At 37.1% G+C, this 13063-nt stretch overlaps 1 protein-coding gene across 1 annotated transcript in view; it reads left to right on the top strand.

Annotated features, from left to right (window-relative positions):
- Positions 1-13063, top strand: part of gpatch8.S (G-patch domain containing 8 S homeolog) — a 47593-nt gene that overhangs the window by 23246 nt on the left and 11284 nt on the right. The window contains exon 3 of the mRNA XM_018238055.2: positions 1457-1529. Within this exon, the coding sequence (XP_018093544.1) occupies positions 1457-1529 (73 nt within the window). The remainder of the gene's footprint in view (positions 1-1456; positions 1530-13063) is intronic.

Here is a 13063-nt window from a genome sequence, read left to right on the forward strand (position 1 = left end):
GTTACATTTTGAATTCATAGGCGTTTTTTAAAACTCCCATGAACTCAAAATTAGACCAATCGTAATCTATTTTTTTTTTAAAAAAAAATCGAATTCTCTAAACTCAAGTGAATAGGATTGACCCAAAAGCATGAGTCGAGTTCGATTCGAGTTTTAAAAACTTGACTCGAGTTTCTTCTCTGAAAAAAAAAAACTTGAATTTCAAGATGTCCGCTAAAACCTCCAAATTGATCCCAGGACGTCTCCCATTGGCTAAAACAGCAATTCGGCAGGTTTTCGGTGCCGAATTTGAGTTGTTAAAGGGTCAGAGTATGATAAATCTCAAAAAATCTAATTCAAATTTTTAAAGGAGAATTCAACCTGTAATAAAAAAAACCCTCCCCCCCCCCCCAGCCTACCTGCCCCTCCCGGGGCAAATGGCCCTAATTTTTTACTCACCCATCTGTGCAGATTCTGGTCTCGGAATTCACGACAGCCATCTTCTTCTTCTCCGGTAATCTTTGTGTATTGACGGCCTTTTCGCGCATGCGCAGTTGGAGTAAATCTTCGGAAATTGTCTGCGAATGCGCAGTGGTTCAAAACCTGAAATTTACTCCAACTGCGTATATGCGCCTAAACTTCCGAAGAAAGAAGATGGCGTCCTTGAACCCGAGGTCAGAATCTGCACGGAGGGGTGAGTAAAAAATTAGGGGTATTTGCCCGGGGGGGGTCTCAGGCAGGCTGAGGAGGGAGGGTTTTTTTTATTAAAGGTTGAATTCTCCTTTAAAAAAACTCAAATCTAGTTTTAACAATTCCCTAGTCGAATTTGACAGTTGTGGCCCAAAAAAAACCCCTCAAGAATTCGAAAATTCAAATTTTCAATTCGACCCTTGATAAATCTGCTCCGTAGTTAGACCACCTATAAAAGTGGGACTAGTGGGTATCTACACATCTCTTTTTTGATACAAACCCTTTAGACCTATGAGGATTAGCTTTGCCCAATCCCCGCCAGCCGCTCTCTTTGGTCCTCAGTGGGACGGCACTTTATGGTTTAGGTGACGGATAGATGTTTGCTTTGAGTTTTACTGTCCTGTTTCCCAGTTTTACCTTTGGAAATCGTAAAAACACGTGTCTCTGCACATCGCTTTACTACTAGTTGGTAAAACAATACTTGCACGCCTTCTAAGAAAATAAACTAATCAAAGTTCCATCTCCTGTGTTCAGTCTGTATTCCAGGGAGCACAGTTTTATGTCACCGTACACTAGTTCTCTCTTCTTCTTTTATTTATTTTTTCTTATTATTATTATTATAGCAAACCTTTTTTTTTTTTCCTCCTTTTTTTGCATGAATGTCAACTATCACAAAATTCAAACACTGGTGTATAATTGATGGCAAGGAAGAGGGGCGGGGGGATGATTTTATTACCGGAATATTTTCGTTTTTTTTTTTTCCCCTCCTTTACTCCTCATCCGATAGGATAACATTGGACACAGACTACTACAGAAGCATGGCTGGAAACTTGGGCAAGGACTTGGGAAAACAATGCAGGGTAAGGACTACATTTAATACATTCTTCTATGTCTGTTATGTTGTTGCAATATCCATACTCCTACACCTTTCCTATTTGCTCCTGCCACCCCTTTCTTAGGGTAAGGACACACGCTAAGATTCGGGGATATTAGTCGCCTGGCTACAAATTGCCTCTTCTTCAGGCGCCTAATCTCCCGGAAAAGCCTTTCTGCCGGCTAGAATTGAAATCGCCGTCGGGATGGCACTTGGAGCAATTTGTTTTCTGAAGTCGCCTGAAGTTTCCTTGTGATCCAACTTTGGAAAACAAAGGAACCGTTCAGTGTAAAACTAAAACTGGGTAAATAGGCTGTGCAAAATAAAAATTGTTAGTTAGCCAAAAATGTAATGTATAAAGGCTGGAGTGACTGGATGTGTAACATAATAGCCAGAATACTACTTCCTGCTTTTCAGTTCTCTTGGTTTCTACTGATTGGTTACCCGGCAATAACCAATCAGTGACTTGAGGGGGGGTCCACATGGGTCATAACTGTTGCTTTTGAATCTAAACAAAAACATTACAAACGCACTGAACTGTTATGTCCCATGGGGGCCCCCTTATAGCCACTGACTACAGTTAGAGAGCTGAAAAGCAGGAAGTAGTGTTCTGGCTATTATGTTACACATCCAATCACTCCAGCCTTTATACATTACATTTTTGGCTATCTATATTAGAAACATTTTTTCTATCTATTTACCCAGTTTTTACTTTGACACTGAACTGTTCCTTTAATCTTCCCCGTGTGCAAAACCAGAGACAATTGCATGAAACCAAATAGGCCGTGCACTGGAAAACCTTTCTGCTTACTCGGAATTTCCGTTAGTATAAAGAATGCCCGTGTACGATGAGGTCTCCAAACGAGAAAATCTATTTTCTGATAGGCTTGGGTGATATCGTGCCTATGCGATCATTTGCTTCTAGGGCCAAACAATTGCATTACAAAGAAGGGGATAGGAAAAGTTGGCTCATCGATGCGGTCCTCCACTTCTCCGATTTAGTTCTGGACGATTTTTGTCCAGATATTGATTAGGGAGGCCTGTCTAAGTGCCCCATGCATGGGCAAATAAGCTGCCAAATAGGTCTAAAGGAGCCAAATCAGCAGCTTAAAGGAGCAATACCATTTTACACTTGGAGGTGCCAAGGGAAATTTAAAAAGCGAAGAAGCAGGAAGAGAATCACTAAAAAGTTTTCTGCTGATAGGAGCGGGGTGTCAGGTAAGTAAAAGTTGTCACTTGGGGGTGCCTAACTTGGCACCCCACTTTTAAAATGGTATTCCTTCTCCTTTAAATCTGCCCGTGTATGGTCACCTTTAGCATATTTGGCAAGGGCCAATCAGGTTTGACATCCAACTTGTTCACCTTGTTTTAAAGGGGTAGTTCACCTTAACGTTAACTTTTAGTATGTTATAGAATGGCTAATTCTAAGCAACTTTTCATTTGGTCTTCATTATTTATTTATTTAGTTAATTGGCTTTTTTTCTGATTCTTTCCAGCTTTCAAATGGGGGTCATTGACCCCATCTAAAAAAAACTAATTCTCTGTAACCATCTAAAAAAACAAATTCTCTGTAAGGGTCAGTCCAAACAAGCAGATTTGGGGAGAATCGCCTCTTCTTCTGGTCGACAATCTCCCAGAACTGCCTTCATGTGTCTCCCTGTGTCTTCCCATCCGCTATAATTTAAAGTCGCCTGCGTTAAAGCACCTGCCTCACGAGGAAACTTCGGGCGACTTCGGAAAACAAAGCTCCTCGTGTGCTTTGGTGCAGGCGACTTTTCATTATAGTGGACGGGAAGACATGCAAAGGCAGTTCGGGGAGATTGTCTCCCAGATGAAGAGGCGATTAGTCACCAGACGTGGACTGCTCATGTGGACTGACCCTAAGGCTACAAATGTATTGTTATTGCTTCTTTTTATGACTCTTCTTTCTATTCAAGCCTCTCCTATTCATAATCCAGTCTCTTATTCAAATCAATGCATGGTTGCTAGGGGGATTTGGACCCCAGTAACCAGATGGCTGATATTGCAAAATGAGGAGTAGATAAAAAGCTAAATAAGTCAAAAATCTTAAATAGTAAAAAATGAAAACCAATTGCACATAGTCTCAGAATATCACTCTCTATATCATACTAACAGTTAATTTAAAGGTGAACACACCCCTTTAACTAAAATGCCTTTCAGCAATGAGTTATGTACAGTGTATCATACCACTGCCTTCTACCTGGCTGATATCTCTCGGACTTTATGTTGTGCCACCTCACCTGAATAGAATATTTATGCAATTTAGGTAATCTATCCCTTGCCATGTGATATTCTGAGATCTTTGCTGGGTCCCCACCCTTGGTCTGTTATTTTATACCTTCGAGCATCGGGTGAAAGATAAAGATGGCTCCAGGCTTCTCAGGCCAATCACTTGATCCCATCCCTCGATACCTGAGCACTTGCTGCTGTCATTGAATGAAAGGCTTTAATTAACTTTGCAGGTAGATCCTATTCCATGATGGTGCCATTAACAATCCTATTGTGTCTGCTTGTAACAAATAGCCTTTGAACGTGTTTTTTTGACTGTGTTTCTTTAAGATGATAAAGTGCCAAATGCACATTTGTTTTAAGGGATTTGAATTCATTCCAAGATTATTTTATTTGTAACAAGATTCAAATTCAGCTGTCCAAGATGGATCCAAGATAGACACATACATTCTTCTGATTCAGATATGGGACCTGTTATCCAGAATGCTCGGGACTTGGGGTATTCTGCATAACAGATCTTTCTCTAATATGGATCTTTATTCCTTCAGTCCACTTAAAAATCATGTAAACGTTAAATAAAGCCAATAGGCTGGTTTGGCCTTCAATAAGGATTAATTATATCTTAGTTGGGCTCAAGTACAAAAAAGGAGGGTTGTGGGTGTACTCCTATATGAAAGTACAAGCTACTGTTTTATTATTACAGAGAAAAAGGAAATCATTTTTAAAAATTTGGATTATTTTGATAAAGTCCATGGGAGACGGCCGTCGCGGAATTCAGGGCTTTCTGGATAACGGGTTTCCGGATAATGGATCCCATACCTGGCATTTTTGCACTCTTTAGGATTGATTAATTACATTTGATCGCCAGAGTCGAAATAAAACGTTTTACAATGCAAATTGTGTCTGGCTTTTAAAGGGGTTGTTCACCTTTAAGTTAAATTTTAATTATGTCATAGAATGGTCAGTTCTAAGAAACTTTTCAATTGGTCTTCATTATTTATTTTTCAAAGCTTTTAAATTATTTATCTTCTTCTTCGTTTTTCAAATGGGGCTCACTGACTCCATCTAAAAAACAAATGCTCTGTAAGGCTACACATTTATTGTTATTGATACTTGTTTCTATTCAGGCCTCTCCTATTCATATTCCAGTCTCTTATTCAATCAGTGCATGGTTGCTAGGGGAATATGGACCCTAGCAACCAAATGGCTGAAACTGCAAACCGGAGAGCTGCTGAATCAAAAGATAACCAAAAAAACAAAAAATGAAAACCAATTGCAAATTATCTCAGAATATCACCCTCTACATCATACTAAAAACTCTTTTAAAGGTGAACAACCCCTTTAATTATTTTAATTTAAAAAAAAAATATTGAAATATTTTCTATAATTTTTCTCAGAATTAAATCTTGGCTTCCGTATTGAACAGTAGTATCCACTACTTTTGTTTGATTTGTTCATTAAATAACCATCTTTAAAATCTTTGAACTTCGGTTAAGCAGACCACTGCTCTAGGCTGTTTAAAAGATGCCAAGCATTTGGGGGGCCAATAGATGATAACCGAAAAATATGTCATTGAAGATAAAGGGGGCAAGTACTTATTGATGATGGGGCCTTTATTACAGAGAAAAAGGAAATCATTTTCAAAAATTAGAATTATTGGATAAAATTGAGTCTATAGTTTAAATTATTTTTATTATTATATTACAGAGAAAAGGAAAATCATTTTTAAAAATTAGAATTATTGGATAAATTGGAGTCTATAGCCTAAATTATTGTTTTATTATTAGAGAAAAAAGAAATCCTTTTTAATTTGAATTATTGGATAAAATGGAGTCTATAGTTTAAATTATTTTTATTATTACAGAGAAGGAAAATCATTTTCAAAAATTTGAATTATTGGATAAAACGGAGTCTCTAGTCTAAATTATTGTTTTATGATTAGAGAAAAAGGAAATAATTTTTAATTTGAATTATTGGATACAATGGAGTCTATAGTTTAAATTATTTTTATTACAGAGAAAAAGGAAATCTTTTTTAAAAATTTTAATTATTGGATAAAATGGAGTCTATAGTTTAAATTATTTTTATTACAGAGAAGGAAAATCATTTTTAAAAATTAGAATTATTGGATAAAACGGAGTCTCTAGTCTAAATAATTGTTTTATTATTCGAGAAAAAGGAAATAATTTTTAATTTGAATTATTGGATACAATGGAGTCTATAGTTTAAATTATTTTTATTATTACAGAGAAAAGGAAAATCATTTTTAAAAATTAATTATTGGATAAAACGGAGTCTCTAGTCTAAATTATTGTTTTATGAATAGAGAAAAGGGAAATAATTTTTAATTTGAATTATTGGATACAATGGAGTCTATAGTTTAAATTATTTTAAAATTTTTAAAAATGATTTCCTTTTTCTCTGTAATAACAGAGAAAAAGGAAATCATTTTTAAAAATTTTAATTATTGGATAAAATGGAATCTATAGTTTAAATTATTTTTATTACAGAGAAGGAAAATCATTTTTAAAAATTAGAATTATTGGATAAAACGGAGTCTCTAGTCTAAATTATTGTTTTATTATTAGAGAAAAAAGAAATCATTTTTAATTTGAATTATTGGATACAATGGAGTCTATAGTTTAAATTATTTTTATTACAGAGAAAAAGGAAATAATTTTTAAAAATTTTAATTATTGGATTATGGTCTATGGGAGACGGCCATTCCGTAATTCGGAGCCTTCTGCATAACTGGTTTCTGGATAACGGAATAAGTACATTTCCATCTTGGTGTAGAATTTAATGGGGGGAATTCACAAAAGTGTCTGGAACGAAAAAAATGTCTTTCGTAGAAAGTGTCATAGTAACAGTCTACAAATTCACAGAGCATATATCCGCTAATTTTCCGACGTGTACAACACTTTTGAAATGGCGTCTTTTTAAAGTGGCCGTGGGTTTTTTTGCCGCCACTTTTCCCGACATTTTTATGACATTTTGCTCGTAAACTCATTTGTTTTGCCGACAATTTTTCCGACACGGGCTCTCCAAAATGAAAATGTCTGTCAAATTGTCTTTTGTAAACGCTCGGTAAAATGTCGTCTGTCCGATGAAAAGATACACAACATTTTAAGAAAATTACGAGACATTGAGAGACGGTAACGCCTGCCTTTGTGAATTTGCTGTTTGTACGACATTTTACAAATTTGGCAACTGCCACTTCTGGTTAAAGGTGGCCATACACTGAGAGATCCGCTCGTTTGGCGATGTCGCCAAACAAGCGGATCTCTCTCCGATATGAGGTGGGCAATATCGGATCCTAACTAATAGCAATGGGCGGTCGGATCGCGGGACCGCATCAACGAATAGATGCGGCCGCGATCCGACGGGATTTTTAGTCCCATCCGATCGAGATCTGTCCGACTTTCGGCCAGATCTCGATCGTTGAAGCCCGTCGGGGGGCCCCATACACGGGCCAATAAGCCGTCTGTCAGCAGCTTTTATCGGCCCGTGTATGGCCACCTTTACGTATTTTAACGACACTTTTGTGAATTCCCCCCATTGATTTGTGGAGGTTGATTAGTGGCATCTTGATTGCTTGTAAGGAAAGCTGACTATACTAGTACTGATGTAGTTATTCAAAGCCATTTGGGCTGTATATATATATAGGAATCCAATCCAAACCTATGGAATAATGATAACGTTTACATCACTTCCACATCTGTACTTGCCTAAATTATCCTTCCCTGTCCTGATTGGGGCTCAAGCTCAGAACACTCCCTTTTCGATGAAGAAGCCCTGCTATTGGTGCCTTCCACCCTCCACCACGTGATTTGCTACCTAACCAACCGTGTTTCTTTTTTACAGCATAATACCCCGGGACTTGTTGTGGTGATGGTAAACTTAGCCGTGGTAATTTAAACTTTCTGTTCAGACTGACTACCTTTTGTCATCAGTGCACAATGTTAGGCTTCCTTCTCTCTCTCGTCTGTCCTGTCGTAACGTTCATATATTGCTTGGAACGTCCTTCCTCTATCTCTCTCCATGCACACGTGTCTGATCCTCGTCCATTAAATGGAACATGTCAACGGGGCCTTTTTTGTTTCTTTTTCATTTTATTTGGTGTTTTCATAAAAATGCAGCCTGCCCTCCCCACTCCTGACCTGTCCTCTTCCTCCCTATTTTTCCTTCAGTCTTCACAGCTGAAATTAAAGGGGAACTATCTCAAAAATATAAGCTTCATCGTACTGAAATAAGAAAACTTTCTAACTGCAATCATTTAAATATTCTGCATCGTTTCTGAAAGAATCAAGTTTATAATTACTATTCCTCTGTCCGCATCTGTTTCTCTTCATTCTTTGGGAGTTGGGTTTCAGATATTCATTGACTGTTAAACTGGATATAGGATTTTCATTATCGTAAGACCAAGCTTATCTTGAAACGATCGTTTAAATCAGGGGTCCCCAACCGTTTTTTACCCGTGAGCCACATTCAAACGTTAAAAGAGTTGGGGAGCAACACAAGCATGACAAAGTCCCTTGGGGTGCAAAAAAAGGGCTGTGATTAGATATTTGGTAGCCCCTATGTGGACTGGCAGCTACACTTACTTAGTTTTTATGCAATTAAAACTTGCCTCCAAGCTTGGAATGTAAAAATAAGCTCCTGCTTTGAGGCCACTGTTAGCAACATCCAAGGGTTTGGAGAGCAACATGTTACTCACGAGCTACTGGTTGGGGATCACTGGTTTAAATGTACGATTTGTCCATCAACTAAAAAGACCATTTCAAGCAATGTTGTCTAGTTGAAGCCAGGAAAACTGAGGGTAGCTGCCTGCTTGGCCCTGCAAACAATTGGACAATAGATGGATTTCACTGTGACTGATGAAAATTTTCTAACCTGGCTGATCAATTTTCTGACCGTCGATGATAAATTGTTAGATGCACAATCCTTTAATTCCCACTATAATTTGAGCGATTACACAAGAATTGGTCGTTCGGGAGACGTCTGTGGCCAGCTTTAGATCCAATATATCTTATGGGGGGGGGGCTTCCTTTCCTAGCAGATGTATTAGAGCTCACTCAAATCATTCCAGTACAAAAAAAATAATCCAACAAAATCACTGGCTGCCCAGTGCACAAATTCTGCATGTAGAGAGACACGATGGCTGGTGATTTTAATAGAGTGAGCTCTAATACATCTTCTAGGCAAAAGGAGCCCCCCTATAAGATATATTGGATCTAACTGTCAAGGAATATCTGACACTCAACTGCTGCATGAAGAGAGAATGAAGAGAACATCACCAGATATCCTGTCTCTCTACATGCAGGATTTGTGCAGAAGGCAGTTATTGTTAGAGTTTGTTTGTACTGGAATTGGTTATTTGAGTGAGCTCTAACACATCTGCTAGGAAAGGAAGCCCGAGTCAGATGATTGATCCAATATATCTTATAGGGGGGCTTCCTTTCCTAGCAGATGTATTAGAGCTCACTCAAATAACTGATTCCAGTACAAACTCTAAATAACTGCCTTTTGCACAAATTCTGCATGTAGAGAGACATGATGTCTGGTGAGTTTAATAGAGTGAGCTCTGATACATCTTCTAGCCAAAAGGAGCCCCCCTATAAGATATATTGGATCTAACTGTCAATGAATATCTGACACCCAACTGCTGCATGAAGACAGAATGAAGAGAAACAGATGCTGAGAGAGGAATAGTGAGGATAAACTTGATTAATTCAGAAACGCTACAGAATTTTGAATTGATTATATTTAGAAAACTTCTTATTTCAGTATTTAACAAGCTTATATGAAATTTTCATTGTCCTGATAGTCCCCCTTTAAGATGATACAGTACAGAAAATCAATAGAAATTCTAACCAAGTCCATATTGATTTTTATCCGTATTTGCTTTAAGCCGTGGATACTAGAATTTTAGCTGTAACTGACAATAGGAGGCTAAATGCTGCTTCCAGTGAAGTGGAAAAGGACAGAAGGTTTTGGAAAGCAGGCTTGCACATGAGACCAGTTAACAAATTGTAGATGAATGAAGGTGTGAGATCACGCATGTCTGATTGCTAAGCCACAATTAAATTGTAGTAAAGACTTCACTGTCAGTGCTAATGTCAAGCATTTGTGGCCTGAAATTCATTTAATAAACCCTTTTTTCCCATGGAAAATGCCTTCTAACCTCTTCTTTAACCAAAAACAAAGATGTGGGGTGTCTTTGACCAGATGAGAGCAAAGCCTGCGACTTACATCTAAAAATGGTAGCGTCATAGCCATCTTTAGAGCCAGTTTACCCATTCGGTCCTTTTCCTCTCTCTCTTTTGCTTATTTTATTATACCATTGGGCTCAGTATATATATATATATATATATATATATATATATATATATATATATATATATATATATATATATATATATATATATATATATATATATATATATATATATATATATATATATATATATATATATATATATATTACACAAAAGCTTTAAATATCTTGTAAATTATATCCTTAGAAACGGTGAGTTCTGATGTCATTTCTGTCACTTGACTCACTGAAATTTGAGTATTATAATAAATTAAGTACCCCCATTTGCAAAATATGAGGATTTTAGAAGTTACCTCGTGTTTTTTTATGGTCATGAAACTCCTCGGTAATTTCTAATATCCTTATATTTTACAAGAGGGGGTACTTTATTCACTATATATATATATATATATATATATATATATATATATATATATATATATATATATATATATATAATCTATCTCTATATCTCTATCTCTCTCTATCTCTCTATCTATATCTCTCTATCTATATCTCTCTCTCTCTATCTATCTCTCTCTCTCTATCTATCTCTCTCTATCTCTATCTATATATCTATATCTCTCTATCTCTATCTATATATCTATCTCTATCTATATATCTATCTCTATCTATATATCTATCTCTATCTATATATCTATCTCTATCTATATATCTATCTCTATCTATATATCTATCTCTATCTATATATATATATATATATATATATATATATATATATATATATATATATATATAGTGAATAAAGTACCCCCTCTTGTAAAATATAAGAATATAAGAAGTTACCAAGGAGTTTTATGACCATATAAAAAGTTACCGAGGAGTTTCATGACCATATAAAAGTACGAGGCCGAATGCCGAGTGTTTTTATACAGGTCATGGAAGTCCGAGGTAACTTCTAATATCCTTATATTTTGCAACTGGGGGTACTTAATTATAATACACAAATTACAGTGAGTCATGTGACAGAAATGACATCAGAACTCACTGTTTATAACTGATGACATCAGAACTCACCATTTTTAAGGATATCATTTACAAGATATTCATGTTGTCCATGTGATTAATTGCTGGATACAACTCAACAATCATGTCAGAATCTAAATGAAATACACACAAGCCCCTGGTGGATATTGCTATATCTTGGGTATTAACATTGATATTACTTGCTTTCACATTTGCAGTTTAGATGTAAAAGATCTATCTTTCAGTAAGACCTTTCTGGATTTGCTTTTGGATAATTCAATGTTCTTTACCCCTTGTATAAATCATCAAGCTAGTGAATCCAATCTCTATTGCTTAATCTCGGAGATCTGTTTAATAGATATGGGAACCAATCTGCACAGTCTCTGAGCAATCTTAGAGAAATGATGGGGCAGCAGCTGTTGCACCCCAAGGGCGGTGGGTAAGGTAATCTTTGCCCAGCCAGTGGAGATTGAGAGGCTTAAAGGTGAAGGAAAGGCTAAAATTAAGTAAACTTTATCAGAAAGGTATATTTAAATACACCAGTAAACCATCAAAGTCCTTTGTCAAAAGAAATCACATTTCTTTCCTTCTATTGTGTACACATGGGCTTCTGTATCACACTTCCTGTTTTCAGCTTAAACCTCCAGGGCTAGGGCTTGAGCATGCTCAGTTTGCTCCTCTCTCCCTACTGCTGTAATCTGAGCTCAGAGCTATGAGTGAGCAGGGAGAGACTGAGGCAGTGGATCTTAGGTCACATTGGGTGTTTTCACATTGCGTTTTTTTAAAAAGCGCGGGTCGAATACGCCAATGAAACCACACTCGCATGATAATGTGCATTTTTCAGCCTCTAGTTTTCTTTTCCCAATGTGCATTTCTCGTTTTTCTTGTTCCCAGCATTTCTGTTAAACTTTTATGTTAAAAAAAAAAAAAAGACAAGCGGAAAAGCAATTTACATTTAAATGTTGCCGGACTGATCGTCAATACACAGCGTAATTACATCACCAGCAGACAAAGTTAGAAATACGTATATACACAATCCCTCTCACAAGTGTTTGCCCGCCATGTTGATAATACAAGATCCCATAGAGCAGGGATCAACAGTCAGAAGTAAAAGGAGTTGGGGAGCAACACAAGTATGAAAAATGTTCTTGGGGTGCCAAATAAGTGCTGTGATTGGCCATTTGGTAGCCCCTATGTGGATTGTCAACCTACATTGAGGCTCTTTTGGCAGTGAACCTGGTTTTAATACAACTAAAACTTGCCTTCAAGCCTGAAATTCAAAAATAAGCTCCTGCTTTGAGGCCACTGGGAGCAACATCCAAGGGGTTAGAGAGCAACATGTTACTCATGGGCTACTGGTTGGGGATCACTGCCATAGAGCTCAATAATATGGCGTTGCCTTGGCGTATTGACATTTCTGCGGAAAACCGCAAATACTGACTTGCGTGGCAGATGTTGACTCGGGAATTGCTATAGTGTGTGTTCCATTATTTTCAGTAGGGCTTTATTTTGTGTGTATTTACACTCAACCTCTCGTTTTTAAAAAATCACAACGTAAAAACACCCACTGTGACTTCACCCTTATAGCGTAGGCCCAAACTGTGTTTAACTGGGACTTTGCCGGTAGATGTTATTTTCTGTCCCGTTTCAATATCCCGTACCTTTTTCCCTTATCCCAGCCGCCAATTTAAAGGGGTATTGTCATGGGGAAAATATGTTTTTTCTCTAAACACATCAGTTAATAGTGTTGCTCCAGCAGAATTCTGCACTGAAATTCGTTTTTCATAAGAGCAAACTGATTTTTTAATATTTAATTTTGAAATCTGACATGGGGCTAGACATATTGTTAGTTTCCCAGCTGCCCCAGTCACGTGCCTTGTGCTCTGATAAACTTCAGTCACTCTTTACTGCTGTACTGCAAGTTGGAGTGATATCCTTTCCTCCCCAGCAGCCTAACAACAGAACAA

Source organism: Xenopus laevis, chromosome 9_10S (assembly GCF_017654675.1).
Source record: "Xenopus laevis strain J_2021 chromosome 9_10S, Xenopus_laevis_v10.1, whole genome shotgun sequence".
NCBI classification, from domain to species: Eukaryota; Metazoa; Chordata; class Amphibia; order Anura; family Pipidae; genus Xenopus; species Xenopus laevis.